At 37.3% G+C, this 24,156-nt stretch overlaps 1 protein-coding gene across 1 annotated transcript in view; it reads right to left on the reverse strand.

Moving 5' to 3' along the window:
• ZFAND3 (zinc finger AN1-type containing 3) overlaps window positions 1–24,156 on the reverse strand; it is a 135,905-nt gene that overhangs the window by 33,096 nt on the left and 78,653 nt on the right. Inside the window, exons 4-5 of the mRNA XM_066993835.1 lie at window positions 11,284–11,463; window positions 255–320 (exon numbers count right to left, since the gene is read on the reverse strand). Of these exons, the coding sequence (XP_066849936.1) occupies window positions 255–320; window positions 11,284–11,463 (246 nt within the window). The remainder of the gene's footprint in view (window positions 1–254; window positions 321–11,283; window positions 11,464–24,156) is intronic.

Raw genomic sequence — 24,156 nt, forward strand, 5'->3', positions numbered from 1 at the left:
TATTTATGTATTTCTTAGGTCTACAAAGGTTAACTGGAAACATAGTGTACTTAGGGAATTACTTTTGACCAGACTCTGATGAACCATCTTCCATACACATCCTTTTATGTTTATACATATTTTTCTGACGGCAAATCAACAATGTTTATTTTTGACATTCTCCAGGTACAGTTGCTACCCTTGATCATTAAACTGTATCTATACAGCCACGTGTTATGCAAAATCCAACTTGTCAATCCCCACAAAACACATACCTGAGTCGCAAGATCTTTTGGTTGGTGTGGTTAATGAGGCATGAGCTGTACCTGTGCATGGCCCACCTGGAAACAGAGAGGACTGTAAGTCTCAAAATACCGCCTATATTTAACACTTAAAACCACATCACAATTATACTTAGAAATATAAATAAAACTTAGGAGGACTTGTCTTTGGAATGCATATATAGAAGTATTCTACTATTCTCAGTATCTCCTTCCCAGCCAAGTCTGAATACATCTTCAGCTGCAAAAAAAACACAGATGAGAAGTGGGGGAGAAGAGACAATTTATGTTATTACTTCACAAATATTTTAAGAGACAGTTTTAGGAAAATACACATCGTAATTGCAATTTTTCCAGCGTTGACAAAAGGTGCTGTTTATGTTGGAACAAAAGCTAAAAACTTATCTAACCAACCCACAACTAACACACTGGAGGAACTGATCACTTCCCTTATGTCAACAGAAATCCTGTCACTGTCTCCAGTCAGATAATGACTTTGCCTCTTATCTTGTTCTCATTATGTTTTCAAAGTGTGGCACAAGCATATGCTAATGACCTCTTTCCATGCTGAAGTTTTTTGTTGAACTCTGGACTCTTGCCCACTCATCTGGTATCTGCTTGGTAGTAAATTGCTTTCTGGCTTTCTTCTCAACATGCATCATCATTGAAGAGTTCTCCAGAGATCTTGTTAAAATAGCAACCAATTCAGTGTATTCAGCAACTTGCAGTAATAATAAATAAATAAAAATAAAACCTACACAGTAAAGCCAAGATAACCTGAGAGTAGCATTGCCAGTGGTAATAATACATCATAGCTTTGATAATTGGATATTATAAATTGGATGATGTTAGAGAGCCTGAAATTAAGTTAGATCTAGTAGAGGTTTGGCTAGCAAAATACCAATAATCAAGTTTGCACTGGACTGCTGGTAATATAGTAGTACCATGCTGACAATACAACAGAGCTGAGTATTGTGACATGGTAAGCTTTAACGTAAGTCTTCACCCACTGAGAAACACTTTTTCCTTTTTTTTCTTCCACCCCTCCCGTTTTTGCACATCCAGAAAGCAGCACAGGCTTTGGCAATCTTTTTGTCTTTTTAAATATTTTTAAAATTTGACCTGGTAGTAAACTATTTTTGACTCTCTCAGAGATATCCTCCTCCCTCTCTCCCCTTCATTTTTTTTTCTTTTATTTCTATTTCTCTCAGTATCAGCTCTTAGGTAACTTTGTCTGCACTGTAATACTTGTAGCATCGTAACACTATAAAAAAAACAAAAGAAACTTAAGCAATAGGGAGGGAAAGAGGTGAGGAAATTAATTTGGTGCATTTGATTTAAAATTAAACGCATTTGGGAGCAAAGATCTCACTAGTTTTAAACTTGCAGTTTTTCAGAGAAAGACTGATAAGCTTTTTGTTCTTCAAAAAAAAAAAAAGAATCCCTCTGGCAACATACACCATCTTGTAATCACACAAGAGGTAATCTTTAAAGTGATGGTTATAAAGGCAACCTGGTGAGGGTTCGGCCTGCAGGCAGACACTAGGTCATGGATTAGGGCCTGGCCAGGGGTTCAGCTAACCAAACAGGACACAGAGAACTACCGAAGGCGACAAAAGAAATATGCTGCATGTGACAGACACCTGCATAAGCAGCTGAGATAAGTTACAGCCAGTGTTGTGAGGGACGGCTGGATTTTTCAGGTTTCGAAAGACGGGTTTGTGAGAAATGATATAATAAACCAAACCTGTTGTCCTAGCATACAAGAAGAGCCAAACTGCTGTTGCCATCCAGAGGACTGGGAGGCATGGGCTGGATGCCTTCCCTGGCCAACAGGAAAACATCCAGGACAGATGGAGCAAGCACCCTGGTATCACCATGTTGGTGCCCTTTCCAGGCCTGACAGCATTGCCAAGCTTTGTAACCATTAGAAGCGGTCAAATAAACTCAAACCAGTTTTCATAACATATCTTCTTCCAGAATTCTTCTAGAATGTAAAAAAAAAAAAATGTAAAAAAATCAGATCAATCTATGCTAGTAATACTACTGCAAAAGGCTCAGAAAAAAGGGCCTACTCTAGGATTAGGTGCATCTGGGAATATAAGATACTGCCCTGTTTTCCGTATCAAGAGTAAGCACAACAGTGCCGAATTTTCTATTGAAAAAATTTATTTACCATATTTTCTATTGGAACATTTCGGATACTTACGCTGAAAATTACACTGCCCATTTGTTAAGTCAGTCTCAGCTTTTAAAGATCAAATATACAGTGGTTGCATACACACAAAATATACAACAGGATATGGGATTTCAATGAACTGACCTTAGACCACAGCTACCTCTTAAGATGCAACAGCTCTTCATTAAATACTTAGTTACATTCCTCCAGTTTCACTAAATAGGCATTGGCAGGCACCATCACCATCGACTCTCCATAAGACTAATCTTTGCAATTACTGTACAATAATTATTTCCGTTAGTTTATATTTTCAGCATCTGACTAAATATAAGATCTTTATACTTTTCCGTCCCTAAAGTACAATAAGTTTGTATCTATTCTGCACTTCTCTGCATTAGAGTTTTTGTTTTATTTAATCTTCTCTCATTAGGTATTACCTTCATAGAGCTTTGATTTGTATAGCACAACATTAAGGTTTCAACAAAGAATATTTGGGGATTTGCATGCACATGCATGCCTAATGACAGTAGGCACGCACACTGCCTAATAACCAGTGAAGGCTTCCTGTCCTTCCTTCTGCTATTGTTTTTGTTCCATCATTAAAAATGTCATGCATAATTCAATACTATGTAGCATGGGCTTGACTGTGTAATTCTTCATGGAAGTCATTATATTGAATTTTTTGGTATACATAACATCCAATACGGCCATCTTATATTATTGGAAACAGCAGCACATTTTCCAGTTTTGATAAAAATTCTGCATGAGAGCAAAGCAAAGTCAGACAGAGTACAGCACCAGTCCTTCTTTGCTGTACATAAAGGTAGGCTTATTACTTAGCATGTTTCAGGATATATCTATACCTTTGTTCCCAAAAATAATTGTTTCCAGGGAATATGACTGTGATACACAAAACACTTCAGTGCACAGCAAGAGGCCACATGCCTAGCTTCTAACATAACCCATAGGGCTGTACAGACTACTATTTTTCTCAATACAAGCAAGAGATTAAAATGGAAGAATAAAGATATCTTTCTATTCTATATCCAACTAACAGATTAAACAATAGCTTCTGCTCCTATTTTTTTCCAGCGTGTGCCTTCTGACATTTGCAACTCCCTTTCCAAACAAAAGCAGCTGCTACCCAGCCATAATCTAATTCCAACAACAGAACATTAAAAATGCAAAAATACTAAAGAAATAATTGTGAGCATCACCAAGTCTGCAAGTTGAAAAGCAGAGTTAAGAACAGACAATACAAGATCCTTTAACTTGAACACTGTAATACACATAAAAGGTCTTGTTAATGTAGCTGCTATGTTTTTGATTTCTGATACCACTAGCTTCTTACGACTAACTTAACAGTACACTTAACACACCAATTGGGAAAAACAGGTTATCAAATTACTAAGAACTGTGCAGCTCAATAAACAAGTAAACATTTCAAAGCCATTTTCTCCGGAAAAGCTCTTAAGTAGTAAAATTTTATTCTGTATTACTTATATTTCTCTATGTGTGTTAATATTATTAACTATTATAATTTTTTATTTATGTTTGACTTCTTGAATGCCATTCTGTATTGACCATCTCCCCTCCTGAAAGACTAATGATTGCCAAGTAGCACCTATCTTGCAGGACATACCCTGAGTCACGGTAACTTGTTATTTCCCCATTTCTGAAGTTTCTGTAAAGCAAAGTGACTCCATTGAGTCAGACTTTCCTGTGCAGGAAAGAGCAAAATCCTAGGGTAACCTCTCTTTGAACCCAGAACATTTGAGCCAGCTGTATTAGAACAGCACTGCAAATACAGCACTTGGAACATTACCTGTTAACCAGAGGAAGAGATGCAGAATGGAGTGAAGCCATGCTTATACAAGAGTACAAAGCCTAAGAGTACAATAACACATTGAAACAATTATAGATAACACGAAGTCTGTAAGCCAGATAATGAATGAATGTGAAAAATAAGTTACAGAGCCTAAAGCTCAGTAAGATTTGTTTGCAGTGGCAAAAATACACTTGAATGCTGCTTTGAGCCTTCAGTACTGTGATGGTTCTTCCTCTTCAGAAGAAAGTAGACCAGCTCTGTGTATGTAACAGGCAGGAAAAGGGTAATCATATAAGGGCTGAATATCCTTGGCTAGCAGTGTTGTAGCCGTGACAGAGAGAAACATTATGGTTATATGCAACATGGGAAAGAACACAACTTTGGAAACCCGTCCAAACCAGTAAATTAGCTGTGCATTTGCATTTGCTGAATTGGTACAGACACAATCTAATTAATCTACACAATTGAGTTTGAAAACAGACATTGATTACAAACACAAATACATAAACGGGAATGTAAATCTCTAAATTCAGCCTGCATAGATAGAATAGTCTCTAAGGAAATAAAAGCAAGAGAATTTTACAACATTTAACTACTTATCTGCTGTAGACCGTGTAAACTGCATGGTAATTTATGTCATGTCATTACGAAACAGATAAGAGGATTATATATATAACCACATACAAATATACACTTTTAAAAATCTAGTTGTACAAATCTGCCATTATTTACTTTTATGGATTTTTATTTACACACGGCTTTTGGAGAAAGAAACAAAACCAGTAGCAGCAAAGCAGTCCAGTTACATTTAACAACTGTAATGAAGTAAACCGACAGGATTCAGATTGCACTTTATTCCCTAACATTGTCTGACTCCATTACCTGCTTTTCCTCAGTTTCCCCATTTGTAAAGTAGACATGATACTTTCCCACTTTATAGCTGCAATTTGAAGTGCAAAAACGGGCTTTTGAAACTGGCAGTTAAGTTATATTATTAGAAATAATTTTTATATAACCTTGATAGCTGTGCAGCTCTAGCCCACATTTTTATTATATGACCGTGTTTCTGTTTCACGTTCCATGAGGTCCTTTCACTTTAATAAATGGGACCCTAGGATACACTGTCTACTCTGCAGTGTGAAGTGACTATAAATCAGACTGAACAATTAACAGTGGTACTATTCTGCTGGTCTTCATTATGTTTCAAAATTATCATGCTACAGACGTGGAAAGAAGTGTTCATTTCATAAATCTACATGCCAGACCTTTCCAGTTTATATGCTTAAGCCGTAAGAGCAACCAGAAATGTTCATTAGATAAAACTGGGACTGTAAAGATTTGATTAGAACTTAGACAAAGATCCTCAGTCATGAAATAATGATAAAGGCAACACTTCTACCGGACAGTTTTTTTTCTTTCAGATTTATAGCTGCCTGTATGTTCTGCATTGGCACCCAATACTAGTCATATTTCTCAAAGCATAACTCCAATAGCATCAAGCTCAGAACGGTTCTATATTTCAAAGCATTCTTGTAGAAAGTTGGCTTGAATAAATACTTTTAAAAAAGTGTACTTTGTGATAAATATTCAAAAAAATCCAGGTTTGATGATAAATCAAATAAAAAATTGAATTTCTGTTAATTCAACATTAAACAGTACCAAAAGGCTCTTCATACACAGTACGTTTAAAGAAAATAAAGTTAAAAAAACTCTTAAGATGGAGAATATCTACCATTATGTGACTTTATAATAAGTTTAAAAACAAACTCAGAAAACAGCTAGTTATTGTGGTATACAGATGCAAAACAACTGTGATATCAAACAACAGCCAGACGCATATTCTATACTAGTGGTGTGTTTTCTTTTGCTCTGATACAAGACACAAAATTGAGTACAAGAAGAAAGAACATGTGACAATCTTGTGAGTTTATAAGGAAAGTCAGAATTACTCATCACCATCATCTAGCTGTAGCTTTGTTCGTTATGTGAAGTTACAAGTTTAATTGCAGTATTAAATAATGTCGGTCAGGCAGGCTAGTTTTGTAGCCCAGCATAATGTCAGCAGTTACTGCATTCTTTTGTATCAGAAAAAAATCCCTACAAATTGGTATCTGAATAAATCAGGTTAGCAGCAAAACAAATTAATTTCAATGACCATCTATAACAACCAAGAGAAAAAAAGACTACTAGCTTGGTTTGTTTATACATTCAATGCATTATAAAAGCAGGCACACACATAGCTTTCAAATATCAGCCAGAAGAATTTCCCTGCAACCAGAATTAGAAAAAAGACCAAAAAAATACAGAAATGACTTGTATCACAATGAACAAGTGAATTCTCAAAGCCAGGCCATTTCAAATGCATGGAATCTAAGAGCAACTGTCATTTCAAAAAATCACTGTTCTTATTTAAAAGGCACAAAAGACAATTAAGCATATCACAATAAGAACTCAAAATACTTTGTAAACTCAAAATACTTTGTATTTTGAGAGCGTACATGTGAAAGTTGACATCTTTGACTCCCCTGACAAGCCCAAACAAAAATACAAAAACTGTAAAGTAGTTTTAAGTTGGTAGAAACCTTTTGCATGGTGTCAGAGAACAGGCTATTCAACAGAGGGGAAAAAAGAAAAAAAGGATGTGCTTGTTTATCTGTTTTTCATGAGGTTATGTTGAAAAAACTGACACAGGATTTTTTTTATATTATTATTATTACTCATAAGACAGAAAAATATCATTACTTTTCTAGTACTGTGTACTGTAGCCTGTATTGCTTTTTACACAGTCATGCTTCAACAAGCCATGAAATTCAGAGGATAAACATCCAATAGGTACAGCAGAAAAAACAATCTCTCACCTGTCTGCCAGAGATCTTTTATAGAAGCCTGGTGCATCTGCGTCTCAGATGTAGTACCCTTTATGTTCACAAAGTAAATTTGGCAAAATAACTTCATAATTGAGTGTAACTCAGTGTTTGCAGCACATAGAAATGCTTAATAAAATTAACGTTTCAAAGCATTCTTTAAATTCGTCTTGCAAATTGTGCAGTTAAGCATTTGAGACAAATTAATGGTGTTGTAAATGCTTGACATGCAACAGTTTAAATCTTGGAGGCTTTATAATAACTAGAGAAAATTTACAGACATTCAGTCCTGATGATCACATTTAGGCTTCTAAAATTCAGCACACAGAGGTAAGGTGTGGACAGTAATAACCACCTTCTTTCTGGGCTGAAATCTCCTATGTATTTTTTTGACAGTTACAGCAATACCTCACATCTTTGTGTACTTTCTTATAAAGTCTTCAATGTAGAAATGTAGAGCATTTAACTGTTCTAGAAACATCAGCTATTCTTTTTGTCCTTTTTCAGTTGTGGTTCTTGCTAATTCAAGGAGGCCAGGAAGAGTTAAACAGATAATTAAAATAAAATCATGTCAGCTGAAGCTAAGAACTACTGAAATTTAAAATCTGATCCAGCTGCCAGAGCTGGAGTTGTTCAAACTGACATTTCTCCTGTCACATAACAACACAGTTAGTTTTAAACCTGCACAGTGTCAACTTTAGGTCTACTCGCTCAGTGACAGAAATATAATGTGACATCCCCAAAGAAAGCGATGAAGGCCTGAAACCAAGCAAAAATTATTCCATATTCAGTGTGACCTTTTCTTTACCAAAATACATAGAACCTTCCTTAACAAGCTGATTTATTTTTTTTTTCCTTTTAAAGAGTGCTAGTGGTTGGAGGTGGGGGGCAGAGAAAGAAGCAGGTCATTGACAAATCCCCTTTTTCCTCCCTATTGAAAATAAACAAGTCTCCCTCCCAGTAAAAAAAAAAAAGGAAATCATTGCTAGAGCAAACAGCTGATATGGTGACTAACACTGAAGTAACTTCTGCCTGGACATCCTAAAAGAAGAAAGGAGGCCAAAGAGAAAAATAAGAATAGATTAAAAACTAGACGGAACTTGAACACAGAGAAATGTATCTGCATATAAAGAAGCACAGGAACAAAAATTAGACTGATTTAACTATCTGTTAAGAAACAGATCATTAAAATCCATTCAAATCTAGACTTAGTAAAGCAATACCAATATGTTCCTTATCTGCAAAAGCTTATTTCAGAAAACTTATTGCAACTGGCAATACGATAGACAAGATGATTTGAGATGGAAAAAGGCAACTATAATAGTGTATACGGAAAATAAAACAAACAGAATGATCTTAGAATGGTTTCTTTCCCTAAACCGTAACAGTATTTTTTGAAATCAATGACATGTAATACTCCACAAAACCAAAACTTGAGAGGAGAGGTAAAAAAGTCCTCGAGCTTGTGCCACTGTCACCAGGTGTAAATTTTTAACACATTTTTGTTGACTGCAATTGTAATACTGAGAACTGCCATTCTCAGTTCTCTCGCAATTCTCAATACAATTCTCTCGCAATTGTAATACTGAGAAAGTAGCCATTTGGGTAGGTGATTGTTCAGAAGCGATGGTGGCAGGAGGAGGAAGGTTGCTACCACCTGGTTTTGCATATAAGACACTCAGGAATTTAGTGCAACCCTCACAGAACATCAGAACAGTTACAAAATGGCAGAGATCATACTTGCATATTGCCAGACTGAACTCCTGTAAAATCCAGTCCAAGGAGCTTTTCTCTTTCATCACTCATTGAGTCTTTACAAAGGAAATGGCTACTTGAAACTAACATGGCTAACTAATGGCTACTTGAAACAAAACAAATAATCAAAAAACCCACCTTCACTTTGTCTTAACTGTTCAATCTGTTTACCCTATGGACTCAACTGCTATGGCAAATGCCTTGATGTGAGACTCTTGAAAGGGAGGAAGGAGAAATTGAGTGCACCACAGAATCCTTCCTGAGCACTCCAATCTTTCCATTCTTTGATAGGGATTACCTTAATGATCCCATACATTGATTTCTGGTGAATTACTGCAATTCTATGCAGAACAGCACGTAGCTGTACATAACCACACAGCACTGCAAAGTATCAATCTCTGAAGAACACAGCTGTAATGAGAGCAGTGCATGCTTTAAAGAACTTGTTGCAAAATAAATAAATATTGCACAGAAAAAATACACCCTTAAATTAAAATCAAAAAGACATTTAAAGTTTGGGCATTCTTCATTACAGGAAAGAATTTTCCACCCTGAGGCCATTATCCATCAGAAGAGCTCCATCAGTGTATAATTATTTCTGATAAATGATATTAAGCTTCATTAAAGAGGTAGTGAGGATGTGAGAGAAGACAGAGAGAGCTCAAGCTGTACATAAATCTCTCCACTGTATTTCACTTAAAATCACCCCAGCAGGAAGTCATAAAGAATTTTTTTATAGGTAATATTTTCAAATGCTCTGCAGGCTGTGCTGCCTAATATCCATCACCTTGAGTGTATGTTCACAAGCACAGAGCAATCCAGGATGAAGGACATTATTTAATTTCCCTCCCTCTTTCCCATCCCTGTAATCACCTTCCCACTTACCCCCAAGTCCTTCTCAGCCACAGCAGAAACACTTGAACACAATCTAATTCATCACTGAACACATTTTCATAAAACCTGACCCAGTATGCACTGGAGAAGCACCCTCTAATGCCAAATAGTAGATCTTGACTCATAAGCCAGCAAAGGTGCTGAGCCCCACTGCCCTGTGAAAGTTCAAATGTGTTGCTGAAGCACAACATTTTGCTGAAAGGACAAAATAAGGCTTTGTTTTTACAGCATACTGCAAGTTTCCCCTGAAGAAGTGCTGGACAGAAGGAAGAGATGGGTGGTCAGCAGCAACTGTACATGTGAAGGAGAGACAGGAGTTACATGGCAAATTACTCTTATTACAAATAACTTATTTTAGAAAGGTCAGCTTAAACAACACGAAGTGCCTATTACTTTGGGCTCTATTTCTGAAAATATTCCCATATACGGGTAGAAAACCATAACTTAAAATTAAACATTTTAAGTCTAATAAACAACTACAATCCCAAAATGACACTTCCTGCTTTGTCCACAGCCATTCTGCACAAGTAAAAAGAACATAAATGTGAAGTCTACCTACCTGTAAACAGAATAAATATTTGGGGAATTCAGTTAAAAATAGTGAAGACAACTGAAAGCAAATGTGCCATATCAAAGATCTCTTAGTCCTACTGCTTTGTCAGCATTCTTATTTCCAGCAGAGAAATAACAGCAGCTCTAGCTTAGTCTAGCATACTAAATGAGTATGTTTTTCTTGCAATGCACACATCTATCTACTGGCCACAATGTACAAGCAAACTCAACTCAAGAAAGATTCCATCCATAAAAAATCATTTTAAAATGAAGCTATAGTTTGAGCATGTTTAAATTACAAATGACACATTTAAGCTTAAGTTGTTAGAATGCAGATTTTAAAACTCAATATATTATATACAGAATGAACTCATAAAGAGGTTTACAATAAGGATGATTTTATCACACTATGTGTTCGTTAATTTTTAACATCTTAGCCTAGCTTAAGGCTAATTTAGCCTGAAACAGCACAATAAAGACCATGAAATAAGAGACAGATTACCACATGAAGCTTAGTTATCTAAGTGACCTAACAGGAGTCTCGACAAACATGCATTACAGTCAGTGCTATTTGCAATTGCAAGGATTAAAACCCATTTAAAATGTTTTAAAGCCAAAATTTACAAGATATTGGTGTTTATCCTAGAATATGTGTATTAATTTACTACCAATATGAGAAAGAATTTCTCAACATAAGAGTACCTCAAAATCATAATTAAATTGCGTACTGCAGTTAAGACAGCTGTAAAGTTAGAAACTCCTGTGACCCTTTTTAATTTGCTCTTCTGTTAAAACCAACAGTTTTGTATTTCGTGAATCACTTCTAACCTCTCCCCTTGCTCTCAAGAGGGTCCTTCTTTACTTTCAGAAAGAAGTCTGTGAAACATAAGACAGAGAACAAAGCAAAACATTTATGCCTCCCTTGCTCTCACTGAGGACTTGTGCACTTACATTCCTCTTTGCTCGGTGAAGTTACATTCAGTTCTGTCAAAAGTTGCTGGTTGGAGTTAGCGGCCTGTGTGGTTAGAGAGGTATTGCTGTTGTCACTGTTCGTTTCTCCAGAGAACAAATCTGTCTGGCTGTTGCTTGTGCTGGGAGTAGAGTCATCATCTGGCTGCTTCTTCTGGAAATCTATCAAAACCAAGATCCACATGTCATCTCAATTGCTCAACCTAATCAATTTTGTACAAAAAGTAGCATAACAAAAATAACCCCCCAAAGACTGTCAGAGGCATCATCATCCTGACAGTTTCTAAATCTCATGTAACACAAAGTTAGAGTAGCTTTTCATTATTTCAAAGTATCTTAAGACTTATTTAATGCTAGAGAACAACCACCAATTTCAGAACTATACAAAGTTCTTGTTTCTACAGCTGTTCAGAGCATCCAATAGCTTAATACTGCGTGTATCAGTATACACCACACGGTGGTATCATTTTAATAACTGCTTGCACAAAGCACTTGTAACAGCATAAAGAAGCAAACCTCTGACTGAGGAAGAACTAAGGTATGCAGTACAAGGAAACGTTACACTTCTCTAAAAACAATACTTCTCACTGCCATTACCTAAAACCCCACCAGTGTAACAGTTCCGGAAAAGCTCATGTAGACAACTGTGGTTCCAGGTTAGCATGTGGGAGCTGGGCTTTGCATTACTTGTTCAGTGGTTATGTTATTTTCTTAATCTTTTCTTCACTTACCAAACTCTCTTTATCTTGGCCCACAAGTTTTCTTGCTGTTGCTTTTTCCCGTCTCTGCCCTGTCCCCTGGGAGCGAGCAATTGACTGTGTGGGTCTTCACTGCCAGCCAGGATCAGCCCAGTACAGCATGGCTGCAGGCACCACATGCTCCAACCTTGCTTAAATAAGCAGGTATGATGTCTGCAAGGGGCACCTTGGAGCTGTATTTACACTGTGCCTATCCCATTATGCCCATCCCTGAGCTAGCAGTGACCACCCAGGGAGGCTTTAAAAGCCTAGGTACCAATGAATGCAGTCCTCTGAAAGGAAAATGGTTTGTCTTTACAATATTCCCTTTAATATTTAACCAGCCTGCCATTTGACATTTTTGAAAACGCCTAAACCATGCTCTTAGATGTTCACTCAAAGACCAAGCATAATCATAATGAGTAGCATATCTACTTTTTTCCTTTCAAACTGTGACTTTCAATAATTTAAAAACACTTAGAAAAACACTATTCTACATAGCCCACAAAAAAATTGAGAAGTTAAGGCATTGTGATGTTGGCTTTTTGTTAAATTGTGCAGTAAGCTGTCTGAAAGAGAAAATCCTTTATGTTTACAGTTTCCATTAAAACAACAGAAGAGTAAAAATTTCTTAGTGTGTTGCAAACATTGTAATTTTTAACCTTCTACTTTGTCATATTTGCTTTTAATATTAAACGCAAAGTTATTTATGCAAAGCAATTCTCTCCTACATACTTAACTTCAAACTAGAACCAAAAATGAAATAATAATGCTTCACACTCCAGTTAAGTAATAAAATACGCTGTTATCACAACATTATGACAATGAAAAAAAAAGAACAGAGTCCTATGAGCACAAAATTATATCTCAACCTATCGTAGCAGCAAGTTCAGGAAAAAAATGTGTATGTATACCAACCAGAGGACAAAGCTCTTTCCTGGTTCCCATTCAGGCCACATCAACTTCTCCACAAAGGGAATCCCTTCTATTTTCACCTGACTTGTCCACGTCTTGCCTCTTTATGCTTCAGTCTACCTGTGGCATCTTCTTCCTTTTGTGCCCACACTGTCTTAAGTTCTTTTCCCATGCTCAGACTGAACTGAATCCGGGAATATTTAAGCAATCCCATCCCCTTTGCAGATCCCCTCTTCCCTTTCTGTACCTACCAAGATATAGCCCAGTTGATGTTTTAAAAGGGGGGTGGGGGTAGGGAATAATCATAAATAAATAAATAAAAACCAGAAAAAAAAGAAAAAAAGACAACTATTTTGCAACACTGAAGCCAACGCATGTTTTGCAGCATAGCTTATCAACTATTTGTAAATATGACTTTTTTGGTTTGACAAACTAATGCATTTTACCAGTTTTCTGACAGTAATTTAAACAATTTAAAACACATTTCAAATGCACCAGACGATAAGGCTCCCTCTGTTAGTCAAATCAAACAATAGGTTTTCTAGGAGTCCTGCCACAGGGATGCCAAGACATTTATTTTACCCCAACAGGCAAGATTAACAAAGCCATCATCAGTGGCGGTCAGTATGCCTCCAGCTGGCTGAGGCAGCTGCCTCTCTCCCCATCCCAACTCCCTCTTCCTGTAGCGCCCAACTGAGGGGAGAACCGAGCTGAGGAGGGGACAGCATTGAACCAGACAAGGAAATAAAACCACCTCAGAAGATGGCAGCAACAAAAGCCAGCCAACACACCTACATCAGGGCACTACGGATCTGCTAGTTGAATACAACTGCCAACTCCAATGCTGGCGTTAGAAGTTGCTCGCTGATTGACCTACGACCATGGAGTTAGGTTCAGGAGGTAAATCCCTCCAGGACATTAAAACTACGTACAGCTAATTTGGCTTCGAAGTTTTAGTTTTCCCCTCTTTTTGTCAGCAAGTGCCAAGTCTCAGAACTGCCCCCACAGTCTGAACTCCACACATTGGATAGATCCCATCCTCAGGCCTACCCTGGCTCCAAACCAGATTAGGGTTTGAGGTGAAATCTTTCCAAGTGCAAATCTTCTCTTGAGGGCTTTCCAAAACCCACAGTCCTGATACTTGATTAGCAATAGCGTTGGTCTCAGTTCCTACCCGCTACACCACTGATTTCAGTCCGACACAGCTCTGCCCTCGGACACCCTCCAAGAACACCCCTCCCAGCCAAGCGGATTTTGGTTTGCTTGACGTCCAGTTATTCCCACAACACAAGACATCTCTTCCTCGTAAAGATTGCTGAAGATGAACTGCATCATCTCCTGGCATTCCTAACACATTATTTAAAAGAAGAAGAAATAAAAAGGCAGAATTTATTTATTATGCAAATACACATACATCAATAAAGGTTGCTCATTATGTCATGACAGAAAAAAACGGAGCAGTCCACAAATATTTGCAGATGATGAAATGCTGGTTGCCAACATGACTCACTGGGACTGGGAAGCACTGCAGTCCAACAGTCCCTAATTGCTGAATTAGTATTTAAAAGTAATTTGCCAGAGAAATGAAGCTGTAACTTCTGCTGTGGAAGACTCAGCCAGAAGCCAAGCTTGGAAAGGAATGAACTCAAAGCCAGGGAGGAGGGGGGAGGAGGCAGACAGGAATTCATCTGCCTCAACAACAAAATCTCAACAACTGGTGGGATGCAGTTTGTTAGGGGTCATAACGGAGCTGGGAAGATGCCCTACTCGGGCCTCACTTGTTATCACCACAGTTTCAGGCAAGTCAGGCTCCTGAACATCAGTAGTGTTTGTGCAATCAAGAAAGCTTCAAGCACTTGTGATTCTGCACCAGCCACAACACGACAGCTGCAGCCATGAGACCTGGAGACATGAGTTTAGGAGATCCCCAACTCTTCACACCTATACTGAGGTCATGGTGCTGGCAGAGGGGGAGCTCACAGCCAGAGACGTCCTGGGAACCACTGGCCTACAAATAACCCGTCGAGAAAAGAAATGAAAAGTGCACGTTGCCTGCAAAGGTAGCCACAGAGAGTGTTTTATGTGACACTGCACCCAAGGCAGGGCACAAAAGTGAAGCCGTATTATGTACATGTATCAAAAATGGGAGCACTTCCATCTTCAAAGAGCTGAGCAAGAAAATGGTTCCTCTCAATATTATACACTGTGAACAATCTACAAAATCCATTAAAAAAAACGAGTGCAGAGTTGCAGAACAATAGATACTATGGAGTTTATTAAAATTCAGCAAGTTAAAAACTCTCAGCCACTGTATTTTTTTTTTCCCCTAGATAACATGCAAATACTTCTGTTGGACTAGCTCAGTGTCATCCACAAAGGGCATTTCCAGATGAATGTAAAACATTTTTTAAGGAAATAGTCTAAATAACAAAAGTCCTGACAGTTGCTCAGTGACAGAATGGTAGATGCTAATGCTATGCAGTACCTCCCAAAGCTGTACGTTTAAGATGTGCATAAACCAAGCTCATTTTTTTCTGAAGAACTATTCATATTTGCAACCTATTGATAAATTCTCCAACTTAAAAGAGAACACAAAAGGCTATGAAAAATCCTCACTCAGTGTTTGTGTTTCACAAAAAGCTTCTGAATGACACTGAGTTGCCACACAGCAGGAAAATCCACCACTGCATCTGCATCCTTTTTGCCTTTATGTTGTATCCAGAACAAGTTTTTATTCAGCTTGCAGATCAATTAACTTTCAAAAAAGTCTTACCCTGCTCAGTTGGCTGGAACCTGGGAACATCTCCTGTCCACCCTTTTACTTTTTCATTGCAGAAGAGAGTACTTGAGGAAGATACTGAAACTGGTGTACCCTGAGACACACTAACTGTAACTCAACTTGTATTATCTACACACACTGGTTTATTACTAAGTATTGCCATCTTCAAATTGCATTGCTAAGACAACTTTCAGTAACGTCAACAGCAATACAAGACCCATTCAGTAATATAATCTGTATTATAAATTTGACCTAAATTATCAACAGATTTCTGAAATACTGCTTTCTGATTTGTGGCCCCATATTTTATTGGTGCAAATATGTATCTAATGATATATTGGATGAGCTGCATTATACTTTTTCTCTACTTTGGTGGACTCCATTCGGCCTTTTTTTAACCAGGACACCTGTTAACACAAATAACTTGCAGACCACCTTGATCTCCCTCAAACACAATAAAAGCTGGCAACAATTACCAGAGCAATTGTGTCTGAATGGATACAGTTAAGCCTTAACCGCTTAACAAATAAAACAGAAATACATGCACAATCCAGGCAAGATCCTGGCAAGTTTTGAAGGGGAGGCTTTACTCTGATTAAAATCAGAACATAACTATTGACAGAACAATGACCTCCCTAATAGACTCAATGTGGGGGGAAAAAAACAAACCAGAACAAGAGCTGGCAAGGAATTTATCATTCCCAGAAGTTTCTGTTTTTAACTACAGAAGCATACAAAAACACCTTCATTAACTTGTCTCCTCCATTTTTACTGAGACTTTCACTATGCTAGCAGAAGCAGTGCCAAAACGCACAATGTATGACCCAAAATCCATCGAATCACCCAACGTTCCCCTTTCCCTGTTAATAAAATGCAATTTTATAACTTTTTACAGAACCTTCAACTGGTACACAGGTTTAGTTAAAACTTTCTCCATTTGACAGAATGTTTTCTTTTCCTGCTCAACTGTCCCCTTTCCTCCACTGCTTTCAGGTTTCAGATTTTTTTTTTGTTATCAGGCAGAGCCAGCACTAAAAGATGACTTGAGAAAAGATCTCAATAAAATGCACAAAATCAATTCAAAAAAAATTGTGCTGTATGGTAGAGAAGCTGCTAGGAGCGAACAGCAACACTGCCAGTTTTTGAGCTCCAAAATCATTTTGCTGTGTTGTGTCTAAGGGTTGCAGCCCGCATCCCAACTAGCCGAGTGAAAGCAGAAGGTCTCAGGCAGGGCTCTGATGCACTGGTGTTAATAATAAGAGAGTTAATTTTGTTTTGTTAATTAGGATTTATGTGTAAACAGCACAAGGACTCTGTGCATACACAGACATGATACAAAATTTTCATACTTTCTATATACAATAAATTCAAATAGATAAGATTCAAATGAAAGCAAGAAGCCAGATTTGTTCCCAGACATCAGAAGACAAGTTCTTTTGTAAGACAATCTTACACCCTTTCATATTTCTAAAATAACATTGATAATGAAAACCAGCACGTTTATAGCTTCTGATATTACAGCCATCAATATCTGACAAAACACATAAGATAATAGTGAGTCCTAGACTTTTGCTTAACTATAAGGGGTCTGTAATTGAACAGGGAAGAAGAACCCTTTAGCTTCTGGTAAGTAACTTCTGTGATTAGAGACAGTGGAAACTTGAGGTACAGTCAAATATGAGCCATACCAATATACCATTAAGCATTTAATTCTGAAAAATATATGTATGTCAGAATATTATATACAATGACTAAGCCATTTTTTTCCCCTCACTTGCACCAATGCTATAGTATAGTAAATCATAAAATTTATGACACTCACAAATGAACTTAAATTTAATAAGCTCTCCTTTCAGCCTAGTTTAAGGATCAAGGTTACCAACACTTCCTATTCTCTGGTCTACAAGAGATGTTGTCATTTAAAAAGAACGGGCTCATTCAAATAAATGATGGATGTTGCAAGAAGTGTCAGAGTAAACAGCATGCTAAGAGGGGAAAATTAGAGCCTTTAGAATAATTTCAGTTGAGAGGCGATAGCACACCACTTCCTTACTCTCCAGTTCTACAGCTCCCATAACTTCACAGTGTGAACTAGCAAAAAAAAGTTGTTTGGAGAGTGCTTGCTTCTTGCACTGCATTAAATGTGCAGGCTGCACATTTCTTGTAACCAGAGCATCTTGTTCTTTTACAGAGCATAAATTAACATGTTAGTGTTACATCAAATGTCCATTAGCATCACAACACTGCACACAAAAGACTTTTACCTTACTCTAATCAAAAAACAGTTTCACACTTCAAAGAAAGTGCATTTTGAAAGTACTTTGGGAAGTAAGACAAATATGACACTGAAACTGCTATAGGGAAACGTTTGTTTTAAGTTATTGTATAATTTTATTTTTTCTTTTTCATGTGCCTGGTCATACATGATGACCATGATATATATTCACTACAAGACCTAAAGATTTTATTTACTTTTTTATTGACAACTCTTCACTGTGTTTTTCTGGTTCATAGCCTACTGAAGGCATTTGAAGTGGCATTCATTTATACCTATATTTTGCATAATAAATTAGCGTGAAAGTAGTTAGTAAGGGGAATGCACTATGGAACAAGCATTTGTATTGAAGAAGACAGCCAAAGTCATAAAATGGAATCAGAGGTAAGTACTGTACAAAATTACATTTATAAATACAACATGTACACATGTTTTAGAAAGATGTTTCATAATAAGTACACAGTAATAATAATAGCAAAAATAAGTGGAGGAATAGAATAATAATAGACTGGAGAGTAGGAACTAACTAATATTTACATGAACTATCAGCTGAGCTCATTGCTTTCACAGTTGAGCACAAAGTACAGGGAGAACTAACACCATCAAAAATATTAGAAAAATGATTTTCTGTACAACTGAACTTTAGAATTCTGAGCAGGTTTTAAAAACAGCAACACATTAATAGGAGTTTCAGATAACTTGATTTGGATGTTACAGACACTGAGCTTTTCATACATTTTTTTTTTTTCTTTTCAAACAAGCAGAAACACTAGAAAAAGGGTAAAATAAATATGAAGTGTCTGCAAAGGTGGCAATTAGTTAAAACTTTGCTGCAGTTACACGTATTTGTCATTCAGGAGCCAGGATCAAGTTATATATGACCTCCATATTTGTAAAGCTACAAGGACATTTAACATGATCAATTTTCTCTTTAATTATATTAAATCTGGTGACATCATTTTTTGAGTAAAGTCCTACCATAGTTCCTAAAAGAGACACCCTTGCTTAAGGGTAAGTAACACCCCCAAACAGGCCCCGTCTTTCTCCTGGCTGCATACAATGACTCTCCCCCATGCTTACGTGGGAAATTCCAGATTTGACTACCATTTTGCTTACTGTTTATCAGGAAAATTCACAAATGACTACTAAACAAAGACTAGCAAGCCAACAAGCATAGCATTATTACAAATAACCTTCATTTTAAGATCCAAGTTGTTAATAAACACATATGCATATTGCATTGTTAAGGAAGAGAAATGCAGCTTTGTATGGGAGCAAGCAGAAGAGTCTGCAGCAACTCTATTAACCAGGCTTATAACACCTTCCAAGACTGCCATGAAAAAAAATGCCATTTCCACAGCACATGATCCCACCATCCCCAAAGTAGCCGTGAAATACTGAAATGATGAAAGAGGAATTTCATTATCACCTAGAGAAGTAGCCTCTGAGAGAAGCTTCCCCACCGAACGCACTCCTTGCTCTGTCTGACCACAGCAATTTGCTTACTGGAGCTGCTTCAGTGCTGACCGGCAACAAGGTCACCAAAAGCCTTTGGAGAAGCATTTTAAAAACCCTTGCGTCACATTTTGTGTTGTTACTTTAAGTAGCATGCTTACCTATCTCATACAAAATTTCATTATTATTCCATAAAACTCACCAACAGAGAAGTATAAATATTATTGCCCATCACCACAGCATCCAAAGTACTGAAGCTATGACGAGTAACCTACTATTTGAACAGCCACTCTAATTTTCCTGTTACAGAATCCCTCACATCCATGGTTAGCATCTGTGCTTTAATCCAGTACTGAGAACAGGCAGTGAGAAGGTACTATATAAAGGTATCATTGCATCACAAAAACCCAACCCAGTGAAGGTCTAGCTCTATAGCACCTGCACTTGACAGCAGAACTAGGAAATTAAAACAATTTATTACCCAACTAATTGGGACTGTATGGGTTCTTCAATGTCTGTCAAAGAATATCTGTAATAACCCAACCCACGGCAAAAGCATGAACTTTAAAGAAATTCTGGAAAACAGAAAGCAACCACTTCTTGATCATGACTGTGAGAAATGTTTTATTTTTCAATGATAGGTAGAGAGTGTGAGTTTATCAGGAAGAACACCTACGAAAATGGACTGCTAAGAAAACACACAGCCCAACAGGCAGCTTGCCGTGGAGTCTTAAGTGCTGCCACTACAAAAATTGGCAGTAATGATGGTTTAACCAATTCTAGAGAGGAACAGCAAGAGTAAACCCTGGTACCCAACAGTCAGGAAAAATACACCAATAAAAGGTTTAGAAATTAGTCTGTAAAACTAAACAACTGCACTTCTTTAAAGATCCATGTGCCACTTAAGGAGAAATAATCATTTAACATGATCTGAGTGCAGTACAACACTGGGGATATAACAGAATTAAATACAGGAGAGTCTAGAAAAAAAAAAGTACCTGGGGAAAACATCTAAGCAGCTGTGATCTACAGAACTTATTCTCAAAGCAGAATTGGAAAATCTGTAACATGAACATTTAAAAATAGGCAAGAAAAATTCTAAAAAATACACAAAATTTTCGTGTATTGACTAAGAAAAGAAGAAAACTGACAAGAAGCTGCAGCTCTGTCATTCCCCTAAACTTCTGTATCTTCATCGCTTGAATATTTAGCACTAGTAGTACTTTATGGAATTGAATAAATTATTAAGGAAAGTCCCATTTCAAATTAAATTCAGATTGATGATACATCAAAATCTATGCTCACCGAGGGGGGGAAATGTTCATTTTGATTAGAATCTCATAAGTAAACCCATAAAACAAGCACTTCGCAACAGCAGCGAGTTATATGAAGTAAACTAATGAAGTGAACTTCTAGAGGCACTTTTATAATAAATGAGAGATCTTGAAAACATGACTGTTAACTGATAGAAATAGATTTTAATTACCATTCATATTTATTTTGGACACTTCATTCACAAGACACGTAGGAACTAATATTGTTTTAATAAAGGAAATGCTTCAATTAGCTTCTCATGTACTGGAGCTATCTTTGCAACTCACCTCATCATGCCCTTTCCGATACCTAGAGAGAACTTTCCAATTTCAAAACATATGTCTATTTTTTTTTTAAATTAATTCCTCCAGTCAAAATTATGTGGTTCCAATTAAACTGAACACACGGTTCATTTTCTGTCAATAACAGTCACATGTTGAAGCATTCTCAAAAAGTTGCCTATTCTATAAACTGCCAGGATTTTCACATGGGATAAAAGGCCCCTACAGCAAATTAAATCTTTCTAGCACTAACACACAAACTCCTCATCATTTCCATCTCCCTCATCTCCAAATTCAGGCACCTTAAAAACTACCTTTGTCCAAGCTCTGAAAACATCCCTCGGAGTTACTCATTTCTTGGCCACTTTTCCACAGCTCTCGCTGAACAACCACGAGGCAGATCTAAGGCTCTTTCTAGAAGATTTCCAGAAGAGGTAGCAGAGCGTGGCCTCATTTCATGAGTCTCATTTCATTTCCATGCTACTAACCCATCTGCTGTGAGCACAGCAGAACCATCCGGCTTCAAAATCTATCACACAGTCACCACACAATGGAAAAGCAGGCAGATCTCATCCCATATTTTCCTTTCTAAAGGAAAGGAGGGGGAGGAAGTATCTGCCTGAGGAGATGATTTCATATTTTATCGCTACTTAGGTTTAACCACCAAACCAATGAATTGCAAGGTGAAATGTAAGGAGTTTCCACTCTTCAAAATCTCACTGGAATCTGATGCTTCTTGTTGCAATAAATACCTGCTTTTCATATACAGCACCTGGAGAGAAGTGTGGAGACAGGGAACACCAAGTGCAACAGGCCTCAGGTGTGGAGGCAAAACTTCGCCATGGTTGGAACCCATGTGAGCAACTTGTGGCTGTGATAATCTACAATAATAGCTAACAGCAGGTCATGTTTTAATCACACAAATGAGAAAGCTCACTGGAAACTCAACTCACACTGTTGTGCCTTAGCTTCAAGCTCCACAGTTTAGTAACTTCCCAAAGGAGTCCGGGAACTTGAAGGAGTAGCTGTAGCCTCCCCACTTATCATCCCCTCCTCCTTACTCTGCAATCATACAGAAATGCACAAGAGCACAGTGGTCAATCTGCCAAGGAAAAAAGTGCCAAAGTGAGACTATTCAGGGCACATGGAAAGGAAAGATGATCTAGATTTATGAATCCAAAAGGTCAAACACAGCAAACTGTCACTGGACGCAGGTGCCACAAGCTGCTGCATTATCGTTGAACTCTGAGCATGGAACAGCATGGCTCACGAACACAAAACCAATTTCAGCCCCCTTTGCTTACTTTCAACATACTTGAAGTATATATGTATTCCCCTTTGCAGTCTTTTAGGGAAAAATACATGAATATGCAGATATCAGAGAACTGTCTACATAAAATAAACATTGCTTACGCTTTTGTGAGCAACAAAACAACAAAATTTTGAGTTAATGAAAACAAATATTTTATTTCTAATTATTAAAATTGTCTTCTTGAAGATAGCAGAAATGTTGAATTCAAGTCAATGACAACAGGCATTTGCATTAGTAGCCAGCTAATCCCAAACAACACAGCTGGAACCCGACCTAAAATATGGAATTATTATGAAATGGCTGCAAAGTTAAGTCATCTAGTATGCTCATTTCTAAACCTTAGGGATTTTTTTTTTCCCTTACAAATGCTGACTATTTCAAAATTTCGACACTTCTCTGGTTTCTTTACATTCAAAGAAGTGCAGAAACTGGAGAGGAATGGAAAAACTACCATCTTCAGAATGATATGTTCCTGTCCCTCCAGTGGGAACAATGGATAAATACACTCTACTTATTTTTATACAGCAAATACATGTGAACTTAAGGCATCTCCTGCCACAATGAAGTGATCCTTCTGCATCTCATCGCTAGAGGATCACTGCTGAAACCTGACAAAACAATCTTGTCTATGTCCTAACTGAAAAAAAGAGTGCAATAAACAAAAAAAAAATAAATAAAATCCTTTTGCTTCATAAATCTGTGATTTTTGGCTTCTTGTGCCACCACTTGCAAATTACTGGAGATAAGAAAGTCTTTTGCCAGTGCTGTTTCCAGAGCTCTGGGTTGCATGAGCTTATTAGGCATGGGAAATTTACAATCACTTAGACAGGAGTCTTCATTAGTAAATAATAATAATAAAATCTCTACATCACAGCAGTGATGTGTAGACCTGTAACAATATATTAATTAAATGCTGGTAAGGTGGGATCCTGCATGTGAAAACAGATTTTGTGACCAGTTCTCCATGTTCCAAGCTTTGTTTCAAGCAGATCAACAGCTTCATTGCCACATGATTGGGACTCCTCCTCACCTAAAGGCTCCAGCTGTTTTGCTTTCTGTCTAGAGCCTCAGAGAAAATTTACAGGATTACACAAGTTCTATTAACAACACAAAACAGGGAAAAACTATTTTGAGTGTTCAACTAGGGGTGGGGGTGCAGAAAGAGCAATTTTCAATGCGCTTACCAAAAAGAACAGGTCAAATCATCCCCAAATGCTTACCAACAAAAAGGAAAGCAAGGATGAAAAATGCTATTCTCATGCATTCAGCTAGTTTGCTCGCATCTGAAGTGCAATACCCAGGAAATGCAAGGAACAAAAATGTACTTTCCAGAAGTGTTTGAAAACATTCTTTCAAGTGTTTTTGTTATGCTTAAACAGAGCTAGAAATAACATAGTATATTGCTTCTTCAAGAGCTTGCACTGTATACAAACAGCGTGTGATTGAACCCACCCCTGAAAAGTTTGTAGGAAAATATTAGAAATTATCTGCTTTTTGCTGTTAGTAAGATAGAAGATAAACAGTTAACAGACAAGCTTTATCCTCAAGTTATGGTGGCTAATTCTGTTACAAAAGCAAGTAACTTCAGGCATTACTTTGGAAACTAAGTGAGGATTGGCACGTAAACCTAGGCTCAAATAACTAAATGTGAATAAACTAAAGGATACATAATTTTTCAGGAAGAGCTAAATGATTACTAGAAGCTAATAGCTGTTTCATGAGTGCTGTTCTGATTACCTGATTAAAGCACAGGCTCTGGATGCTTATCCTTAGTAGGCCAGCAAGAA

This window comes from Anser cygnoides, chromosome 3 (genome assembly GCF_040182565.1).
Source record: "Anser cygnoides isolate HZ-2024a breed goose chromosome 3, Taihu_goose_T2T_genome, whole genome shotgun sequence".
NCBI lineage: Eukaryota > Metazoa > Chordata > Aves > Anseriformes > Anatidae > Anser > Anser cygnoides.